The sequence below is a fragment of the Sipha flava genome, unplaced genomic scaffold (genome assembly GCF_003268045.1).
Source record: "Sipha flava isolate LNK unplaced genomic scaffold, YSA_version1 591_pilon_pilon, whole genome shotgun sequence".
Classification (NCBI taxonomy): Eukaryota; Metazoa; Arthropoda; class Insecta; order Hemiptera; family Aphididae; genus Sipha; species Sipha flava.
Genome location: NW_020273570.1, coordinates 67,647 through 93,265, shown reverse-complemented (window position 1 = coordinate 93,265; position 25,619 = coordinate 67,647). Strand labels below are relative to the sequence as shown.

At 28.2% G+C, this 25,619-nt stretch overlaps 1 protein-coding gene across 1 annotated transcript in view; it reads right to left on the bottom strand.

Annotated features, from left to right (window-relative positions):
* Positions 1-17,032: 17,032 nt before the first annotated feature.
* The window catches only part of LOC112691285 (glucose dehydrogenase [FAD, quinone]-like), a 19,563-nt gene continuing 10,976 nt past the window's right edge, over positions 17,033-25,619 (bottom strand). Inside the window, exon 5 of the mRNA XM_025565447.1 lies at positions 17,033-17,212. Coding sequence (XP_025421232.1) covers positions 17,033-17,212 — 180 coding nt within the window. The remainder of the gene's footprint in view (positions 17,213-25,619) is intronic.

The window sequence follows — 25,619 nt, the reverse complement described above, 5'->3', positions numbered from 1 at the left end:
AAATAAAATAAATATATGTTTGGGGCACCCGCAAAGTTCTGTACCGGGCCCTAGAATCCATCGGGTTCAGCAACGCCTCCAATGACGGTGCATAACCATCCTCACTGAATAATCATCACAGGTTTTTGCGAGTCTGGCCGACAACGCGGCAATAATCACAGAAATAACCGAATCGTCACTGATCTCCGCTCGGTCACGATCGAACTGCACTCGCATCGAAAATAAGGATATTATTAAACGTCCATTTTTTATCGATATTGAATTTTCAACGATTAAGCGCTTAAATCAGGATGTGTTAGAATATCAGTTTTAGTATTTTTTAACGAAGCAGTGGTCGCAAAAAAAAAGGTTTGTAAATGAACACGACAAAATGATCACACAACACCGTTTTTTTTATCACGTCTTTTATGTTATCGAAAACAATAACTCCCTAAAAACGATTGGTTTTCATACACATTACTAGCCCACTCTCAACAGTATAAATGTTATTATTTTACGAATAAGGATAGTATTTTTTGATCCGTTCATTTCCACAAAAAAAAAAAAAAAAATATTCTAAAATGATTTTCTAATATATGTACGTCTTTATTATCGCGATTAAAACGATAAGTCATGAGATACATGAGATTTTCCTCGTTCGAAAAAACATTAGATTCTTTTTCCCACAAGTGCTGCATCTAAATCATTGAAACTTGAGAGGTATAGGCCACAGAGGGACCGGTGTGGTAACATAATAGTAATAATAATAATAATAATTGAATTGGTATACGCGACCTGCGAGGCGAAATAGAATTTTGAGCGAGAGGGAACGTAATGAGACCAGATGGGATAAATTGTATACGGCGGAAAAGCGTTCAGTCGTGTGACGATAATACCGACGAGATTGAATTTGCAGAGTGGAAAACCCGACTATGTATATACATTTGTTATATATATTATAAAGGTGTCGAATAGATTGATTATAATACTGTCGTCGTCGGTGTTGTCTTCAGAAAGACTCGATAATTAACGGGAAGACGACGAGACGCGAGAGAATATTCTTGAAATTGCCTCGTAGTGTTTACTCTGTCTCCGCTGGCCATTTTCGTCTATGCCAATTCGATTAATTATCTACGTCGGTCCTACGATTTGACACAATAAACCACATTTTCATAATTAAATATACTTGATCGTGGATCAATAATTGATCCAATTATTGGACATGTGCACTCACATCTCGGATTTATTTTCCTTTCTCGGATAATATGACAGGCTTTACTGTATCCTTCTCCCTTGAATCAATTATCGATATCCGAGAATATTCTGATGACATGGTACTATTGGTTAAAAGTATAGTAAATCACATTATTTTGCGATTAAATACAATTCAATACAAATATTGACGAGAAAAGAGGGCGCCGGAGGATTTATTCAGCCCCTCTTCCTCCAAATAGAAACTCAGATTTTAGCTCAATAAAATATTACGGTATCATATTATTTATATACATTAATCTACTTCAGTTTGTTTCACACATTAATAGATTTATAAATAATTATGTAGCTTTTTTTTATTAATATTTCTAATATTTAAGCTCGTTGAACTATTATTATTTGAAATTCTGTAATTTGCACGAATGTAAAAAATACATTATGTGCATACAAATAATGATGGTTTTTTTGCACTGGCTTTTTTGCAATTTACTCGTTATATAAATATAAATACAAAATATAATCCGTAAAAAGGTAAAACGGTTTGAATCGTTGATACTACAACATAATAATTATATCATTCAAATATAAAAATATAATACATAATGATTATGCATTCCAAAGTATACACACAGATTAAATGATAAATTAATTTACATCTCAAGAGTGTTATATTAAATAAAACATTTCATAAATATTTAACTAATTTAAATATATCGAGTATTGATAGATTATACTTTTCTTCCGTGTTTACGGATCACGTCAAAATGAAGGGAAGACAAAAATGCTTAAAATAATCTAAAACAAAACTATTCATTCGCGGTCTGTCAAGTTTCCCCATTATTTAAGAATACAATTATAAATGTTAATTTTATATTATTGAAAGTAAGTTTTGTAGTTTCGATGTAAAAAAAAAAATAAATAATTAAGGAATCTTTTATTCTCTGGACACTCCACTGCAATATACCAAGTAAGATACCCACGAAAGTTTAATATTGTACAAAAAGTAAAATCAGCAGAGATTTTAAAAAAGAGAGTGATTAATTTTGATCCGATAAAGCTCGTGCGGACAACTTTATGTACATAAAATACAAATTACTTTCAATGCTTCAGGCACGACGTTGATTTTAATTTCGTCTGGTTTAAAGTACATCACCATCACTTGCAAAATTCCATTTTAATCGTCAAAATATCCGGCACGTATATTAAGTTTATTTTATCGCACAATTATTGGTCGAGAGGATTTCGAAATCATTAACAATACTAATGTAAGCAGACGCTTTTGAAGTACCTTCAAAGTAATCAATTGATTTAAGAATGGGTCAAAATAAAATGAAATTTCAATAAACATTCCAAAACCAATATAAAAATCAAAATCTAGTGTATTATTTTGAGAGTCCAGATACAGTGTTTAAATGTTATATTATAACTAACTTTTTCTTCGATTTCAACAATTAAATATAATAATGATTTTCTGAATAACGGCAGTTATAAGAAAATTAATCAATTGTTACCAATTTGAAAGGCATTATAATGCATCAAGTTGTAATGTATATTTATTTTAGTATTTACTGTTTGAATATACTCTATAGTCAGGGCTGGGCAGTATCTTAGATACTACTATTTAAGATATGTATCTGAGATACATTATTTTAATGAATCGGGTATCGTGGATTTAAATAATATTTTAACTTGTATCTAGTATCTTTAATCATAAAAAGTTACTAGATATAATCTATTGTTATGTAATAATAATTATTAATAATTTAGATAAAAGTTTTTCACGTCGAAGGCATTCACTTGATAAATGAACAATATATACAATATTTCCTAATAATAAAGATTTATAATTTGTATTTGCAAATTTTGTAATCAATAAGTTACATAAATCTAGTTTACCGACAGAATGTTTTCTTAATTTTATCGCGCTAAACATTTATTTTAGATTGCATGATTCTGCGATGATCGGCTCATATTTTCTGTCTACGCGGTATTTGTGTAGTGTCATCCGAATTTAAGTATCTATTACTAAAAACATGGATAATTATGTAACTGTTAATATCCCAAAATCCTTAGATGGAACATTCTATACAATATTAAATTTTGATAAAATAATAAATGTGAATTGAAAATTGAAATAATTTATTATTAATTATATATATATATATATATAATTATTTATTAATATTAATTGAAATTAGTATCTTTAAAAGGTAACCAAGAATTTATTTCAAAACATGGGATATAACGTATAAAAAACTTTTACTATAATACTACATATCAATTTTTTTTAATTTAAACATTTTATAGTTATTAAATAATAAATATTGTAATTTATAAATATATTTGTATTATTTTTTATTTTACCTAATGTAAATGAATAAATCAATAAATAAATAAATATTAATAAATATAAAAAGCATCTTGTATGTTATATGTATCTCAGCTACCTGTATCTTGTATCTATCTTTAAAAATATCGAAGTATTTTGTATCCTGTATTTAGATACTATGTATCTTGCCCAGCTCTGTCTATAGTCAATAATAAAAGTTAATATGTTTATAAAACTAAGAAATAAACAATTAACTCAAAAGTTTTCATGTTTTGTTACTTTGGACATTTTTGCGAAAAGTTATAATACTTTCTATGTTGCAGGTTGGAGTTATATTAATCTATTATAAATTATATATAAATGTATTATAAAACTACTTATAAGTAGGTACTTGTATTATTTACATATGGTAGATACTTTTTCTATTTTAAATGTTTATTTTTTCAAGGACAGCTGATATTTTAATATCACATTTTAAAATCAAATATTTTTTTCTTTGAAATCTAGATAAGCACGTGGGAGTGACTAAATCAACAATAAAGTTATTATGTAAATCATTACGTTTAATTATTGTTTATTTATTATACAAAATGTGTACTATATCATAATATTTGAAATCATATTAAGACTTTTTGAAATAATTCTCGTTCCGTGATGGACGGATAGAAAATCTAGTTTTAATTTAACCTCGTATCAGTAATATGAATTCATAGTTATAATGGATAATTTTATTTTATTTACTGTTATACAAGTACTCTTCAGATACTATTATAATAATTGTACTGCTTATAAAGTCCGTTTACCATAATAATATAATACCTTGTTTGATGATGTTAAGGTTTTAACATTGTTATTATATTTATTGTTAAAATCAAGTTGTAAAATTTTTTTTTTTTTTTTGTAAAGTGACAAAATAAGGGATTTAATTAATACTATAACGCTACTTAAAATATCTTACTCCAAGACCTTGATACGTTTATTTAATCATATATATTTATAATTTTGAATATCATATTTATCACGAAATTAATAAATTATGATTTATTTATAACGTATCGTAATACCAATCCGTGTGGAACCTAAGTTGTTGATTTGGCATTGCTTTCAAATAAATACAATTAAATAAAATTCAAAACAACAAAAAAATTTAAAGTTGGGAATTTGAACGATTTGGAACTAGTATCTTATCACATAATATTTTTTTTAATCACGTAAACGAAAATTAATTTCGACTATAATATTCACTATCTCAGTCAGCTAATTTTAGATTGGGACTAGATAAGTCCCGTCGTCAATATGAAGCAAATGTTAAAACTGTTATACTCAGCGATTTACGATTTAAACACGTGTCGATGTAAAATAATGTCATCGTCAAATGTGCGCACGGACAACGTACATTGTACGAGTCAAATAAGAGATATGATAACATTATTAATATTTACCGTTTATGACGAAAACTATTGAGCGTCAATAATGTATATTTTCTTCTTAGATTCTTGATTTCGCATTTGCACAACAACACGGTCAAATTATTCTATTGGTGGATTTTGCTATGTCGCACAGGGCTGGTGAGAGGGTGGGACAGGTTGGGCTAGAGCTCCGAGGCCCGTACGTCCTAGAGAGCTCGTCGTCTCAGCCTTTTATACAATATATTTTTATTGTATTCAAGTATGTACAAATAGTATGTATATCTTGGCCAAACAAGTGAAATCGATCAGCCGCGGGGCCCTCAAAAGTTCTCACCGGTCCTGCGTGTTCGTTATCGTCGCTACGTGTCGATTCTGCGTCACCGTTTACATATTATTTACACAACAAATACCCGTAAAAGCAGTTTAAATAACATACACAGTATTATAGTTTAGGGTTATTTTACACGAATGGTTTTTGTATACATACGAATACTTTTTTCAACCCGTAGGTTGGATTGCTTAATGGTTCGTTAGATTGTAGAACTAGTTTAATCGATGCTACTTTACTAGCAATTAGTGAAACATTGTATTAGTCAACTATTTTAATAGCACATCACAGTAATGTACTTTGTTTTGCTTTCATTAGCTAATACGATTTCCTGTCTGTATGCATCACGAATAGGTTTAATTTTTAAACATAATTCATCACTGTCCACAATTTATTACTTAAATAATAAATAATGTCTAAGTTTTTAAAAATTACTGCTTTTCAAATTTCACTTTAAATAATCTTTATGTTTAATATTAAACAATATGTCATACCATCTTTTATAGAAGATCTCATGTGTTGTCAGAGCTCCGTAAAAAAAAAAAAATTAGGTTCTACAATTCATTAATTTGATGATTATTATTAATTTATTTATTAATTGAAATGTAATATAATTTTGTACAAAAGTTATATATTAGAAATCTTGGATATCAATTATTTCTCTATATCTTAACAGCTTATAATTTCGGTTTATTTCTTGATTTTTATTTATTATATATTATTATTTTTATATAATATTTAAAGGGTTAATACCCGCATTATTAAAAAAAAAAAAAAAATCGATCTTCAAACAAGAAAAAGATTATTCATAAAAATGTTGAAATAGAATACAACGCGTTTTACGCGTATATTTTCGTCCTCAAAATGTTGCATCAGAAAACCTATACGCTAATGGTTTGTTTCAATACTTAGCCAGTTTTTTGTAAAAATATTGTAATACCAAAAAAAAAAAATAAGACAAAATCACGTACGATATCGAAGAAATATTATACGTTTTAGACGAGGATTTTTTTTTTTTTTTTTTGTTGCATATTTTGTACAATATCCACGTAACAATATTTGAAGTAAGGATGCAGAGAGCCGATCAATCATGCCGGGAGAACAAACAAATACCTCGGCACTAGTGATTTTCGAGAATTATAGTTATATTTGAATAACACTATAATAGCGTCACGCTATAGGCACCTATATAGACACTCTGCAACGTTCAATAATCCGCGTGTCTGATCGAATTCCAGCGAAAACCGAGTAAACATTAATATTGTTATTCAAAATTATTCACTATACGTAGTTGACCCTTTTGTACATATCTACACGTGTCCCAACACCCGAAGTTCACCGGTGAATATTATCATATGCCACCAATACGGATTTTCGTATTATACGTGAACAGTTATTGACAATACTTTCACCGTAAATTTAATTTCTCGGAGATAGCAGTAGACGGATGAATATTTTAAATTTCGTTGAAGTGGTACAAATGCGACATAAAAAAAAAAAAAAAAAAAGGAAAGTTCATTTTCTGATAAATTCCATTCTTCGGGCGTAAACGAGTGTGACTGATGGCAATACTCGATTCGCTATTAACGTTTTCAAGGACCTCAACATTTCTAACGGTAAAATGTCTATTTATTAAATTGCTTATATATGAATAGACCCAGAGTTTGTCGTATGATATTTTCACCCACTCCAATATCTATCAAAAAAACATTTATTCATTGGTAGGAACGAGTTTTCATAAAAATGTTCTGTTTTATTTATAGGGTATCTTGGTTTCGAAACATATTCTGTATATACACTGTATATTATTCACATGTACGAAACGAAATTTGTTTTGCACTAAACTTTATTTGTTCGTACGTGTAACGCGAACGTTTCTCCAAACGAACATAATTAATTTGTGTGTGTTGCTCGTTGAGTATATGAATTTAAAATATTTGATTTCGGAACGCAAGTCGCTGTCCATTCGATTTGGCGGGCTTTTGTTATTATTTACTATACTAACATACACGTAAAAGTTTTTGGATTTTGACGATCACGTCGATTTCGCACCGTTATGCTACGCAATCTTTTGAAACTATTGGTGGCCATACATTTCCGAAACATACTTATTTCGAAAACGGTGTTTAGTGTTATTGCAATTGACAGGCTAATAACTTGAGTTAAGCAGTATTTTGTATACATAAAACTGTAATAAAACAAATATAATAATAAAATACGCAGTGCAACACATTTTAAATTCGTCTGAATCTGATAGACATATTAGGGTACGTCGTAACGTCTTTCAAATTACATTTTTCAATCAACTTATCAATTATTAATAAATTGAACGTTACATAGCAGTCAGTTCAAGACAGTGAATAAATGCAATACGCTTTTTGTTAACTTTCAATCAATTTATTTTCTTGTTAATCACAATAAATGTGAAAATAAAGATTTACCGCTTATGCTTATAAACAACTGAAGCCATTTATTTTGAAGTGTCAAAAGTATTTTGAAACATTTCAATTTAAATAGCTCAATATTTATTTCATCAGCTTACAATACACCGAGTTTAGTTGTTAACAGTGAGGTGGCCCTAGCGAGAATTAAGTAGTGTTGATATCGACCCCAGGCACTTAATGGACCTAAAGTGCACAGTGTTTTTGTAATAATTCAAAAAACATACCATTGGATTTTATTTCTTTGAGCCTATTGTTCGTGTACCATTGTTTGGTAGCCTCCGTATGCATCTGCGAATATAGTGCATTAATGCTTTTATAGGTACCAACATTACAAGTGCAATTTTCATTTCACCATCAAAATAAATATTACAATTAGGGTTGGAATTTTTATGCAAATTAAGTTTGTTAGATTATAAACATTTTGTTTTTCGTACTACACGTTTACGTCTAATATTCATTCTTCCCTTCCTTCTGGTATACATCATATTTCTATGAACACAAATACTATTTTATTGTACGGACTCTGTCACTCTTATATAAGTCCCAATTGCTTGTGGTAAATAATACACATGTATGATGTAATGCATTGTAGAATTAAAGCCTGCCAACAAATGTCTGTTTTTTAATGAAAAATATTCATCACAAATTCATAATATTGTAATACATATATTACGTTATGGATTTAACTTCGGACTTCAGCTACGATGCATTTGATATAAGTTTTAAGACTTATAAAAATATTACTAATATTACAGATTTAAATCTATGGTGCACATAACAGTCATGATATGATTGGTAATACACCATACATTAGTAATTTATTATAGTTTAGACTGTTTTTCAGTGGTCGAACGAATCAGTTGAAAGTTTTGATCAATCGTTATTGTTGAAAATCTCTGACCTCGCCATCGCAATAGATTATAAATCGTGTTGAGTAAGTTTGGAAAATCCGATTTTCTGAAAAATTATTACACATATAATATTAACATTTAACTTGAATAATTATATTGCTCTGTAGGCGTACCTCTATTTTATGTGAAACAAACGTTTCTCCCAACAGTACGAGTTGGCGCAAACACGTATTTTCTATACGTATGCGAGTAAGTTTTTTGCGAATAGTATTTCGCAGATACGCATTCTTGTGTCATGCAATAACGTACGTAGGTATTAAATCCATACCATAGAAGCAGATGCAAAAAAATCGTTAGAAACCTTATCTATCCGCCCATGATATTTTACAAAAGTATAATTTAGTTAATGTTAAAATATTTGTTAAATTTTCTATATCATTGTTATTTATTTTATTTTCATATTATTTTATTGTATATATTAGCCGATACATGTCATATGTAAATAATAGTAGTAATAATAATAATAATAATAATAACGTGCGTAATTAATGACGTTTTCGCTAATAATGATATCTTCGAGACATTTATTTGTATTACTATTGCTTTACGTGCCTGAAAATGTATTTGTAAAGTTTTGGAGAAACTACTTTTAACTTTTCTAATTAAATGAGCTAGTGAACTATTCACAATCGTTTTCGAAAGTTATTCTGCGTTGCGTCGGATTGACGGTACGATCACTTCGCAGATATAATACAATGGGTGCATACAGTGCACGGTTCAGGGCCTACGAAGTAAACCTGATTGGACAATTAAAATGATTTTCCGCGCACAGATCCTGGAATTCGATACACGAATGGAAGCGTCACCGAGGATGAACGTCTGTATATGGATTCGAAACGAGTGTTGCATAATAATCATCACGTTCAATAGACTAGTTATATAGTATCTGAACGAAACTAATTGGCTTGCAGTTTGCGACAGAAACGCATGCAAACATATATTATATAAACTTCAGTACTTGTACCTAGGGCTGGCACTAGTGAATATTGATGGGGTGAGGAGGTGTTATAAATATACCAATTTACCAAGTACTTTTTAAAACAAAATTCTACAACGCTAATATAACTTGATTTGTTTATGATTGTCGACTATATAAATAGGTTATTCGTAGGTGGAGAGGGGTGTTGCGCCCCCATCTTACTCCTAACACCGGCTCTGCTCGTACCAACAATATAGCGTAAATCTGGTGTTCAACACTTCAAAGATGTTTTGAGAATTGTAAAACTTTAATGTCAACGCGCTTGTTACCTCTTATTAATTAATATTACGGGTAAAAACATCGACTGGCTTAAACTTTAATCATACTCAATTCAAAGAAATACGCCCTGTTGCAAATACGGAACGCCGCGTCGAAACAATATTTAATAATTTATCAATAATAAATTCGAACCTGTAATACTCACGCTTATTTTACATATTATAATTGAAATTCATCTAAAATGAATAAGCGTTAAACGTGTTCAAGAACAACAGACTGTAGTTATTCAACAAAAATGAATATGTAAATTTGTTTACATAAATGCTTTGTTCAATATTTAGAGCGAGTCGAGCATAATAATCGGGGAATAATTATATTTTAACCCTGCAGGCGACCAGGCGAAATTCAAAGTGTTATATAAAAAGTTGATACTAAATAAAAAGTAATTTTACTCTATTTACTGAGGGGAATATCGCGATTTTCTCATAATATAATGCTAAAATAATTGTAACATAATTCGTTCCGATATTGGTAAAATGAGACTAAGGCAATACTTATAACGATAATGAGAATTATAAAAAAAAAATAATAATAATAATAATAATAATTGTTATTATTTATTTTTTTTAGTAAAAATATGTATTTAAAAAATAATAGTTACTCTCTACGTTTTAATTTTATTCATTACACTTGAGTTTTAATCATTTTTGTGGTAAATTAAAGATTTAAAAAAATACCATTTATTAATATGCTCTAAATTTTTTGGTAGTTTTTTTTTTTTGCTTAGTATAGGCCATTAAAGCTCTTTATATTAATTACCACTTATTCCCATCTTTATCTATTTCTTGTCATCTCTTCTGGATGGGTGCGTTACGATTGCGAACGTTCTACCTACCCAAATTAAATGAAATGTTGCCTTTGTTCGCTGTCGTGATCATTTATAACTTAAATTATTTTTAAAATGATTGCTTATATATTTAATAAATTTTCATAAACATTACTGATAATTATTTCCGTACAAATACTTTTTGATAATTTATATAAAATATGTGTAATAATATAGAAGAAAAATAAATGCCGATTATTATATCGGATTTCCTGGCATGTCGCACTTTAGCATTATTATTTTAGTACACAACAAACTGTCATTCTATAAGTTACTAGTAATAGTGTATGTGAGTAAGTAATAAATAGTGCGATATTAATTAATATATATATATATATATATATATATATATATTTAAATATTTTAAATAAAGAGAATTCAATACAAATTATAATATTGGAATGTGGGAAAAATTAAAAGTAATAAATAATTAATAATAAAAAATGTACCTACCTATTTTAATTCGTTGATTACTAAACGGATATGAATTATACACCTATTTAATATGATAGAAGTATTAATAATACATACTATAGATATGTATTATGCTACTTTTTTATTTTGTAACATTCTAATTTAATTTAATGGTTATCATTTGGTCTTTGATTTACATGCAGCTAAACAAAATTCATATAAAAACGCAAAGCATATAATATATGTATATATATTATTTTAAATATTAGCAATGATGAATTATTTATTAAGCTATTATATATATATATATCCGTGGTCACTAAAAGTCAGTGGTTGGTTTTATTATTATTTATGACATTAATCATTATAATCCCAGCTTATACGTAGTTACTTAGGGAACGTTCCAGCCAAAGATTGACGTTTTATGACTGTATCTGTTTAATTATTAATGTCTATACAATTATATTGGTTTATAATATAAGGTATATTATTATACTTCGGGCGTAAGCATTGGGCGAGCAGGTATCACCCAATTGTAAATTAAACAGAAAAAAAAGGTAGGCATATCATTATAAAATTGAATATTTTTGAAATTATGTTTTCTGTAAAAATAATTAAATATATATATTTATATTTTTTATACCTTTTGCTTCGTCTATTGAATACGTCTAATTTAAAATTTAAAATGTCCATCGGTACTACCTGGTATTTTTTATTTCTCGTTTCACTTGTCACAAAAAAATTATCTAGATTATTTATCTTAGAAAACCATTTTATTTAAAAAGATGGATAAAAAGATATTTCAAATTATTTTTATCAAGATAAGATAAAAAGATAAATATTTTTATCTAGACAATACACAATACTGGTCGTGTTGTCTTTACACAACACCTGATTCAGTCTGGCTATCTATCGGCCCGAACAAATCATATAGTGTGATAAGGACCTTTATGTATGCTGTTTGATCGAGTCGTCGTCGGTTCATCTTTTTTCGTCAATTAGTTGTCCTTGTCCTTGATCGACACATTCAAATAATTATGGTTTTTTTTTCTTTTTTCAACTTTTTTCTTATTATCGTTTTCGCTATTCTCACGTGGCATTTTCATATAATTATTAGATTGTTTTACAACTCATTCGTGGTCAGTTTATATTAAGGTTATTATCATTTTACATAATTTGTGGTTTAGAATGTGTTTAGTGTACATTATTTTATTTAATAAAAATGTATGAAACAATATACGGATCGTAGAACATTACAAAGTATTGATATAGTCTTGATATGGAACCCAAATAAATGTCATACAAATAAATAAATATTGAACTCTGCAATGAGTTTAATTTTGTTGATTTGTTTTAACATGAAAATAAAATACGATAGCAATAATTTAATGACTCTCCATCAGTACCGAGAAGAGGTGAAACATTATCATATGTATATAGCATATATAGATAAAATAATATATCTATATATTTATAAATCATAAACTTAAACAAAGAAATAAAATTCATGTACTTATATGTACTTTTATGACGATTAAATTAGATTTATTAAAGACATTCTACTGACTAGATATCATAGTACTAGTATTTCAGTTTATGTATGGTGTATTTTTCATGTTTATAAAAAAATAATTCATGTACATGTAAGTGATAAAGAAATTAATTCAGTGGAAGCGGGTACTGATAGAAAAGAGAAAAGTACACTTTTGGTGGAAACGTGTTACGCCTGTCAATCAATAACAACAGCAGTTACGCTTTTGCGTACTCAGACGTAATGAGGTTGTTGTAATAAGATTGGCTAGCTAGCGAGTTTGAGCTCCCCCACAGTTGTGAGCGTGACAGACGTTTTCCCACGCGAGAAAAGTCGCAATAATGAATACACCACTGGCTTGAAAAAATAAAAATAAAAGTAAGCCGCGAACACGTGTCTTATTGTACCCCCGAAGTCTTAATAAGCCGCATTGGAAGTATTGAAATTATAATTCTTCTTTCAATTCCTACCGGTTCATGGAATTAAATTCCATTGCGACGGAGTTTTTTTTCTTCAAAATGTTATATTGTTGTGCGAAAATAATAAGATACTTATAAAATAATTGTATTGTAATATTTATTAATTTGTACAGTTATTATTAAACTCTACGTGTCCAAAGTAAAAAAAATCATGTGATTTTTAAAAAAAAACCCCAGTTATACTTAAGCATCAAAATAGTTTATGAATAAACATTGGTAAAATATAATGATTTTTCATAAATTTTATCTTTATAGTCGAACTGTACGCAGTAAGTGCAAAAATAATTGGCGTATATATTCACACCTCCCTCATTCACAATTTAAAACATATTTTAACACTTTTCTAAAGGTTACAGAAGACAAGAAAAGTGATTTTATAATAAAGGAAAAAAATATATAGAATTTCGATAAAATTAAAATTATTAGTACTTACACTAATTTGTAGGTTACTGTAATTAATCGAAAAATACGAGTTTTATGTTTTTAATTTTAGAGTCATAATTTTTTTATAAAACTTATAAGCGAGTAAACAATAATCAGAAAAAATAAAATAAAAATCCTCTATACCCGGTACGTTTTTACATTATATAAATTATTTTCTCCTATGGAAAATAAGTTAATATGATAATTAGTTGGTTTTATTATTCCATGCTTTGGTTTCAACGGTTTTTTTTAAACTGTATACCATATAAACACATATCATAATACAGTTGTTAGTAAATTATTATAAAAACTATGTATACACAAATAACAAAATTAGATCCTAATTGAATGATGAAAATTATGAAATCCTAAATCCAATTTGGAGAGTGTTAGTATTTATTCAATGTATACTTATGTGTACTACGGAGACGATTGAAAATGTATCGCTGTTTTTATCTGCCCTTTTATTTTGAATAAATAATATAAGAATTTCCACGTACCTAAAAGTACTGAAACGGGTATATTTACTAATGAACTTTCAATTTACTTACTCGAATGGATACTCCGATCGGTAGAAAGTAAATTTATTATTTATGAAATACATACCTGTTAAATATTCTTAAGACCTGTATTATACTACCTATTAAAGTATAATTATAGGCGTGCACATGAGTGTAACTTTTAGGATTATAGTCATATCTGAGACCCTTTTTGAGGTAGGTATTTAGGTAAAAATATAATGCCAATAACTTATTTATTTTGGAAAATTAGAAATTAGTTTATCAGTTTTATCATAAAAATTGTCATGGTTAGCGATTATTGATAATAAATATATTAACTATGGTAAGCTCAGTAAATTGTAGCTTTGTGGTGTACATTTTATTATCAGTTATATATTTTCACTGATAAATTGTTAACAGTTTAATATTATTATCGTAAACCTGTAAACAGTAAAGTTACATATGCCAACTTAATTGATTCAAGTTTATTTAATTTAATTTTTTTTGCGTTAGACTAGTGACTATGAAGTATAAATCCTAGGATTCTTAGCTCTTACTGTTAACTGTTAATAATTTATATAAAATGTCTTCTCCAAATTAAAAATTGTGCTTTAGGGGCACAGTAACATCCTATCCAATCTATGTTAACTCAATTAACAATGGTATATAAAATCTTGTAAAAGTTCCTTTTCAAAATTGAATATAGTGAAGATAAAGTTACGGTCTACGATGAATCAATAATGACTGAATACATTATTAGACAGGTTTTTTTAACAAGATGTATCTAATTCAATCAATTATGATGATGTAATTGAAGAATTCAAAATTAAAATAGAAGAAGAATAAAGATTAATATTTAAGACAATTGTAATATTAATTCGTATAATGTTTGTTCTAACTGTACTGTGTATTAGTTTTAATAATTTATTTTATTTTTATTTACCTATGTTTTGTATGTGAATTTTATTTAATTTATTTAAGGGTGAGGAGGTTTGTAAGAGGGTGGGTAGTCAAAAAAAAAAAAAATTAAATCCACACATTAAAACACGAGTTTGCGCTCGTCTATAGGTATAATAAATACTGTGATACAAAAGTAAGTACTGACAAGTCATGGAGTACGGCATTCTTTTCAAAACGGTTCTAAGTCAATAATGTGGTTGCATTATTATTCTTGTAGTATATTTGAATGGAACGATGTTATGATTCCTTACGCTCGAAAAACGGTTGCAAGCTGACGCTGAATATAACAATAAATCAGCTATTCTCAACCTTTTGTGGCACGGTTAACCGGTGAAATAATCTTTGAAGCCACGGATCACTGGGTTAGGAAATAAAAGAAAAAATATTATTTCTATAAGTAATTTTTTTCGTATAACATAATAATATTCTCCAGTGAACCGCGGACCACCAGCTAAGAGTCACTGTTATAAATCATATTATCCATTATTTTGGTGCAATGTTTGTAAATATTTAAAATACAGTTGACTCTCGAAAGATCGAATATCAATGGTTCGAAAACTTCTATAAATTGAATTAAATGCTTAGTCTCCCGAGAAGACCTCTGCAATATAAAAAAAAAAACAGATGTACTTCGGTCCTCTCAATAAATCGAAAATATTTAAGTGTAAGATTTCGTTAAACAGTCTACAATTCCAGTATTTTTGTACAGAAATTCTATAATTGAAATTTATTTATAATATAAACTTAAAAAACTTACTATTCAATAAGAAAATAAAATGTAATTTTAGCATTTTAACATCGAAAAAATAACAACGGCAATAGTTTATAATATTATAATTTGGTTTGTTTTATCGGAATTTTGTGATCTAAAAATAATTTCCAAAATTATTGTATATACGAATCAAGTCGTATTACTTATGATTAATTACGTTATTATTTATGTTAAATAAAAATAAGCAAACAGTTGTCATAATCCAGTAAAATTTAGTCAGTTTGTATCTCATAAAATACAAGTGTTTGTAGTTTTTTGCTCTAAAAAAATGTAGTAGCGTCAGTTGAAATAGCTGAAGCAAAATATATGTTTACCTGTGTGCCAGATTTAGTTAATTAATATATGTGTAAATAGTTAATAAGTATTCCAAGAAAATTGTAATACAATTCAAAACAATACAATTGTAATAAAATTCTGGAATAATTGTTCAACAAGGTCCCATGAATTTTAAACAGTTTAAAATCTATTGTATTTAAATACAAGAGTACATTAGTATTTTATTTTCAATGTTTTATTAAAAACATAACTAAATTAAAATTAATTTTACGCCGAAGAATCAAATCCGATCATAGTATGTTTTAATTAAAAATTACGGAAATAAAACGAATTTTCAATTTTTATATTTAATGAAATTTAAGTAATAGTGCAATGAATATTAATCATTAAAAATAATGTTAAACGATAGTTCTAAGAAATATTTAATATGAATTATTATAATATCATTTAATATAAAATGTTATACTTGTAGTATCGTTAGTTTTTACGAACCAATAAATGTCACTAAATAAACGAATGTTTGTTTTTAATTTACCTTTATCTTACATTATTTTTGAGCTTATACTTTTTTAATTAAGAAAAGTTATAAAATTTTCATTAAAAAACTTACTTCAAACGTTAAAGGTAATATGTATAGCATTATATAATATTATATACATATAAACATAATTATATTATTGAGAAATTAAGTTTTTGACAAGTTTTCCGTTTTGAAAGCGAATGGAAAAAATATATTAATTGCTGTTATGAACAAAAAATATTTTTTCTTTTCCGGTACGCATATTAAACACCGTGCGTTGTATTAAATTGAGGAGGATACGAGAAAAAAAACGAAATCACATGATCTATTCAACACAAACATTTTAAGAATGTAACATGATTAAATGGCGATTAGTAAATATTTTAAGTATATATTAATTACATGGAATTCCACGTCGCCATAAATGTTTTTTGAACTCACGGCGTTTAAATTCCGATTAGTCACGGATGAAAATATGTACATTGTTTACGCTTTGATGGTATACGTGGTAACAGTTGTTCAAATGAATAGTCCACGTAGACGAGTTTTTCGGAACGATAAAGGGATGAAATAACTTGCATGAATATAATCAGTGGCGTGTTTTCAAATATTTTCTGGGGGACTGGGATCTCAAATTTTTCCTAAAAACAAGTAAAGCTTATGATGTTATAAATTAATTAATTGTAAAGCGCCTGTTATACTAGTTCCCAGTTTTCCGGTCGTGCACATATTATTACTTACCGCTTGGCATTATTAAAAGGACGCGATCGCACGGAAGGTCAATACAATGAATATGGGTCGTCGCAAGGACCACTTGCATCGAACTCAGGTCTAGGGCGCGGGCATAAGGATCCTGTTGGGATCCACACCGCTCTCCACTTGCGGCTGCTTAACTATCAAGGCATTTGTCCTATACGACCACCACGTCATAGCCGAAGTAGACGTCCTAATCTGGTGGGGGGGGGGCACCGTTTCTAGGGCAGAAAACTTGCCTGGTGTAATGCGTGGTCCCCCCTATCGTGGCACCAACTAGGTCGTACTAAAATAAAAAGCAAATAATGGATTTGGTTGATTTTTATAAATATTTAATTCCACCAAAAAAAAATAGAAAAGAAATAGTTTATTTTGCAAACATTTTGTATAGCAATAACTATTAAAACTAAATGAAGCTATTAAATATATCCTTTAGTATATATAGTGTATGTAGCTATTGCCGACCACTCGACCGACACCCTCGCTGACCTCATTCCGTTTATTTGGGAATTATTTATTACATATATAAAATGTACATACGAATGATGCGTGTGCGTGTAATTGGTATGATACAAGTGTCAGAAAAACGACGAATCTTCAAAAGATAGTAACCGACGGTGAACGAATATTACGCAGAAAAATTATAACGAACAAATGAACATTATAAAACACCAATAATATTAAGAGATTACAAATGAGGTAAAAAGAAAAAGCCACTAATTTCTTCATCCATGAATTGGATCGACTTAAAATAATAAGTTTACTACTATTGTCCAACTATCTGAGTGTATTATGATTATATGCATGTACATAATTTATATTTTACGTATTGAATAAATCAAAAATATAGACATTTTATAAGGTATAAATAACGTATTTTATACACGTGTGCGAGCACACAAACGGACACATGTTTCTGTACACATACAATATGGTACGCACGTTGTTGGTGGGATATTTCAAGTTGTTGAAAAATTCAATATTAAAACGATCGACTAACGTTCTTCGTGGGGGGGGGGGGTCGAATGTTACCAATCTAAATTATTTAGAGAACGATTTGCTGCTATACTATTTCATTCCGAGATACATTCAACTGAGTACGATGATTTATTACACGTCACGTGTATACATTCAATGTCGGCACTGCATTCATTTTTTGGGGGGTTTGGCTCACACACACACACACACACACACACACACACACATTTTTTACGTTATTGTACGTTATGGGAGTGGAAGCGTAGATTTTCTGACGAACGAAATGTATCATAGTTGGGCTTACAACAAATATAACCTGATATAACCTGATACGACAACTGCAGTGATGAGCATACGAGCATACGTACAACATCTGCTCTGATTTTTTCCCCGCCAAGGGATTTGTGGACGATAAAAGTAACACCGATGCACAATACAATGTATTAATTAAGTGCACAAAACGTACGAGGAATGTTTGAAACATTTTGACGACGATTACCAATCAGACTGCGTTCGGTAGTTAAGACAGCACAATTGTAATTATATTTTTATCAGTAAAAATTGCATTACGGCTTTTGCCGTTCGCATCTTTATACAAACGGAGAATAAAAAGAGAAAAGGAACGAAGCAAAGTATACGCTGCGTATACGGACCAAGAAAAAACGATTAAAAATAATAACAAACCAACCCAAAAATTCACGAAACGATAGTTTCACGCGGTCATACACCGTATACACAACAATAGGTCCCCTTGTCCGCCCAAAACTATTCACGACAAACCATATGGTACCATGTGTGCATCACGCTCTAGTACATTATGTGTAAGAACATATATAAGTACGCGATGTGAAGTGCGGGTTCCGAAAATTGGATCGCATTTGTGTAAGCTAGTGAATATAAATAATGCAAAAATAAATGTTTCTTATACAGATATAAATAAATAAATAATTAGAGTATTATTATAATTGTAATGTACGACCGGTTTCGTATTAGAAATTCATCATCAGGTATATACAAAGTCAATAAAATATTTTTTTATCGTATGCGACGATATTTTACAAGCGCTGTTCGTGACTAACTATTTCGACAGGGTGGCCAGCAAGAAAACTCCGGAAAGGTGGGAATATGTTGCGATTTCTTCATTGTGCAAACGTCGAGCGTACAACGTTCAAATTACATTGTTACGTTTTATTTAGATATTTAATATAAACATTTTAAATTAAAATTAATCATAAAGCATTATTAAATATACAATGTATAAAATATTACAAATAATATCAATAAAAATAAAATATAAGGTATGAAAATAATATTTCTTGCCTGGGGATGATTGAGTATTATTATTTTTTACAAATTACATGAAATACTGAAGTCTTCAGTAATACTATTTAATTTTTCATCATTATTATTGAAAGAGTATTAATCATAAAACAATTTAAATTTCTTTGTATAAATAATAATCTAATTTAATAATGTTGTTTAATATAAAGTCTGTATTATAGACGCGATAAAAACAAAAATTATTTAATAATTAAAATTTCCTTTTCATGTTTTAAATATCTAATAAAAAATAAATATATTGACGTTGTTTATACTGGTAAAATGTTTTTGTATTTATTATGAGGATGATGGAAACAATGTGATAAAATTACATTTGCAGCAAGTTGATAACCCTCGGTATCTACATATTTATAGTAGTCTTTTAATATTAGTAATTAAGGATAATTAATGATTTTTAAAGTTTATTTTCAATAATCTTATTTAGCCCGTAAATACGTACCAACAATATTATTTGAATGCCTTTTGAAATATCACAAAAATAAAATTAGTCTACTTCATAAAAATAAATATATTTTTACAATTTGTTTCTATTTTTATTTTTTATATTGTTACAGAAAATGTGGCAGCTTATAACAATAATATATTGTTGCACGTAATAAAAGTAATGTACAGGTATCCGAACGATTCCACTTGTTAAATTCGATGTGAATTCAAGATCACTAATAATTATAATTATAAAAATATTTTTATGCTTTGAAGATTTAGCCAAATTGAAAATAATTTTTAAAATTAATATATGTTTATTGTTTATTCATATTGCCTTAATTACAATATGAAAATACCGATGAAAGGCAGTACACAAAAACTATTATTATTTTTATTACACAAAATACGATCTATTCAATATAACATTAGTACATAAACAACTGTCTCCGATTAGAACATGTTTTTCCCTTACATACTAATTTTTTAATGTTTTTTTTTTAATAAAACTTTTAAATATGCATATTATATTGTATGGAATCTATTTATGTGTATGTTATTTAATTTCATCATAAATAAGATATTTTGAACCAACAAAGGTTTGAACGTTTCACGGGGAATTTTGAATTCTTTGTAGTTAAAATAATAAATAGTTAGAATTAAAACAAGAACGTTACGTTATTAATTTACTACCATAGACTTATACGAAATACTCATACAGTCAGAAGCAATAATTTTCACTTTATTAATTTGAAAATCACAACCTATTCAACAATTTAAAACAAAATAAAAACAATATTTAGTACCTATTTGTTTATGATATAAACATTTTTCCAACTTTAAACTTATAAAACAAATTAATTAGATATTGTGACATTTTAAAATAAAAGTTTCAAAATAATAATTAACGGTAAAAAGCATGAAAACTAATGGTGATGAAGGCTTAATGTAACTTTTTGGATCACCTCCTACTTTAGTTAAATTAATTATTTGTTCTAATTCTCAAAACTCTCAAATATGATCTGAATTTATTTATTTTTAATTATAAAATTCATTATATAATTTAAAACAGTAACGAAAAAATATAACTTTAATCTTGTATTTTTCGTCGACCGTTTGACAATTTAATAATACTGTTTAGTATAATCTACATATATAATTATTTAATATAGGTAACTGATATATAATATATAAATACTAAAAAAATAACAGCAATTTAATAATACTAATATTATGTAGCAATATGTATAAAGTTTTAAAATTATTTTAATTATTGTAGCATGATATTACGTGGCATATTCCGTTGCCTATATATATCTAGGTCTCATTTAAAATAATAGGAAATTTAGGGTTGGTACTTTAATTGCTTGGGCGTTCAAACGGAAAAACAATACCCAGACAGTGTTTCCACGGCTGTCAGAACCGTGATATCTCGTAATCGCTATGTATAGCAACTCTAATCTAAAATAAAATACATTTGGAGAGAACGGGAAAGGACATATGTAGCCCTAGTCTTATGTATTTTATAAAACCAATATTATAGTATTAGTAATCGATATTTAATTATTTGAGCGTTGCTAAAACTAAGACTAAAACTGTACACAGCTTAACAATACAAGTTGGAAATGTACACGCAACTGCATACATGAATTCTAATGAATATTAATGTGTTATTTTACATGAATTTCTTATACATTGTCAGTGTATGGCAATATACAGTTGAAAAACGTTAATACCGAACGATATATTTTAACAAAATATGAATATTTACATGAAAATAAAAATAAAAATATTTTATCTACCGGTTTAGGGAGTATTAATTTAAAATTTAAAAATAATAAATAAAACTTTGTATGAATCAATCGCGATTGAAATAAATTGATTCGATATTTTTTCATATACACGTTTATTAACTTCATGCCGAAGAAAATAAAAGTGTTGGCAGTGGATGCGATTTACGATTTAATTTGGTATCGCTATAAAAAGTTGCGCGTGTAACATAATTAACTATTAATCAAAATATTAACGATGACTCAATAAATAAATATGATCCACGGAGTGCGGATTACGAGCATATTATTGCCTTCTAATAAATTTAATATCAGCAAAATATTATTTTCCACGATGATTCCACGTCCAATAGTCTATTATTAAATCACATTAATTCAATAAAACGGCTAAACCAATTCTGTTACTCACTTTTATGTGTAGTTTAAATCTATCGTGATAAACATTGTAAAGGCCAATAAATATCCAAGCCCGAATTGTGATTTTATTGTCATTATTTATTTTCTTGACGCTTTCAATAAACAGCTATAAAAACGTTAGGATAAACCATAGAGTAATACTTATATTATTACTCTATGGGATAAACAAATATTTATTAAAATAAAATGTGTTGAGTTTTATGCACACTAGCTATTTGCCTGCAGTATTGATTAATGCAGTATTCGGTATTACGAGTATGTGTGAAGAAAGAAATTAGTCGAGAATACAAACTACAAAACTTCATTTCAATCAAATGATAATTTTTATCCAAAACCATTCATAAATATATCAGACCAATAGCGCTAAATATTTATAATAATATATGATTGAATTAATTATGTATATTAGTCTTTAATTAGGATCTACAAGCAAGTTTATTATTTTTTTTTTTTAATAATTTCAAATATCATGCAAATTAATGCATAATATTAATGTAGGTTTGGATCTTTAGATAATCTTCATTAAAAATATATTTCAGTACTGTCTCGCATACTCCCATAAAATGTCTTCAGGTTGTGCACCTTATTTATTTTACCTCGAAAAAAAAAAGAAAGTGTATTTAAAACTACCAATGTAGCCTATGATAGACCTTAATAAATTTTACCACTTGACCACATTTTATTACACGCCACACCATGTATATTTTAATTTAAAAAAATACATTATACACCCATTGCATTTATTGAAACAAATTACGAAGCCAAAATTGTTTAATGGGGGGGGGGAGTTTGAACCCCCAAAACCACCCTTTACCCACGCTTAATAATCAATATTGTACTTACTATATTATGAGTACTGTTATGTACCGTTTCCGAAGTCTAACTGTAACCCTCGTTATTATACTTATTTAATTTTCTATATGTAACATGCACAATATATCACGTTTAATATTTAAATCCTAGGTACAGGAATTTTTTACGTCCTAATGCTCTAACGAATCCGTTGAACATTTATTACGCTAGCTCGTGCTTTTTAAACTTTTGAACGTTTCTCTTTTACTGCACATTATAATATACACTTGATGAAACTCCGGGTACAGCCTCAGGATTCCAAAAATTATTCTTCTAATCATACAACCTCACTACTGAAGACCTTGTTAAAATATACATATATATATATTTGAAAAAATTCAATGTAAATTTATATTTATATTTGTAATATTAGGTTTGTTTTTTCGGTTTAATACATACAAGTGTTATATATTTTTTATTAAAATTTTCATCGACAAAGTACGAACAGCGCGACTCGGTCGACCGAATGATTTTAATAACAGCAAACAAAGTACAAATATAATTACAAAGTCGCTCAATATTACGTAGACTGCGCTTAGAATAATACGTAGGTAATAAAATAATCACTAACTTTTTTTTTTTTACCATAATCGTACGAGCTGTTTGATATACATGAATGAATGTATAAAATAATCTGTAACTTTTTACTTGATTCGTTATAGTAGTAAGTACAATTAAACATACAATACTCGTTAATAAAACATACCGCGTTTTCGCATGTGACACATAGTTTATAATAGCATTGCGAAATATTTTGCTACGATGCCGCATAAAATGCACTGATCGTCAATGATTCGATAATGTATTGGTATTTTTAATAATGTTGGATAAAACCAATGTTTCTAGTAATATATTGATTCGGAAATGTACCGCGGCTTTAAATACCCTATTCGGACGTGGCTTACGATTACATTTTAATATAGAAACCCGATGTAATACCGGTCCGGGTGCAGTTCCCGCATAAATGAATAAGATTATACTCCAGTAGCAGTTTACATTATTGATAAAGAAAAAAGATTACGGGGGTGCAGTTTACGTAAAACCCGGTCAATCCTCCTGTCGTGTACCGGTGACCGCGGATTACGTAGGTAAGACAGACGGCCGCGTAAGCGGCGAAACCTTCGTCGTACGAAACAACCACGTACGTCGACCAACGAACACTGTACATCCAGTCCGATTTTCATCAAACATTTTTTTTCGTCATGGACTTTATTCTTGCAATTGCATATTTTATTATTATTATTATTATTATTATTATTATTATTATTATTATTATCAACGGGTGTATGTTTTGTGTATCTAAAAACAAACCATACACATTTATCGAGATCGTTTTACGACATCGACCGTCCGTGACCATGTCAAACGTACAATACGTTTTTCACAATATACCTACCAATTTTACACTGTAAGCCACGATCGTCGTTATAGGTTGGTCAATGGTTTTTTTTTTTTTAGAATATGTTCTGCTGGTAGTCTTTTGATATTAACTTATAAATGTATAGAAATATATCAAGATACAAAAGTTATTAATCGATTCATATTTCATTACTTAAAATGTAATTATTATATAAACGGAAAAAACATAACATTTTAAACATTCAAGCGAATAATATATTACATTTTAAACTTAGGACCTAAAGGGACCCAACCCCCTGGATCCCTCGCCCACGTAAAACCACCGCTGAGGTTAGTTGATGTACAGGGTAGTGTTGTAAATATTTCTTTTCGGTATTTTCATAAATCATGGAACTTATGAATAGGTACGTACGCAATATTATACTAAAATTAATTATATTTTATTAAATTCCAAAATTCAGCATACATGATTTTAAGTATATAATATTTTATCATTTATGTAATTTTATATTGAAAATTAAGTGAAAAAAAAATATAAAAAAAAAATATTTGAAAGTACTTATAACTATTTTAATCTTATGTATATATAAAAAAAAAACAGCACACGGTCAACTAAAATATTTAAATAAAAAAATTAATATATTAAGACACTGAATAAAAAAAAGAACATACATCTAAAAATCTAAACGCAATAAACTAAAACTAAAAAATAAGTATAAAAATATCAACGCATACACTCCGCCGTTTAGTCTTAAATATTATTTAGAAATGATATAATTTTAACTAAGATTTCTTCGAGATTTGAAGGGGAGACTTAATTTTTTTACGTAAAATGAATATGTATACAATTATGTTATTTTAATTGTTATTGTTTTATCTATCATTTACGGTCGATAACATGATTGTATACATATTCATTTGTACGTAAAAAAATTAAGTTTCCCCTTCAAACCTCGAAGAAATCTTAGTTAAAATGATATCGTTAAAAACAACTGATCAAAGTTAACGGTTTAGGAAAGTTTTTAGTTTTGCTCACTAATCTCTTGAATTTTAAAATAACCATAAATTTGTGGAACAATAAAATTTAAGAGATTAGAGGACAAAAAATAAAAACTTATAAAATTTTCTAAAACAT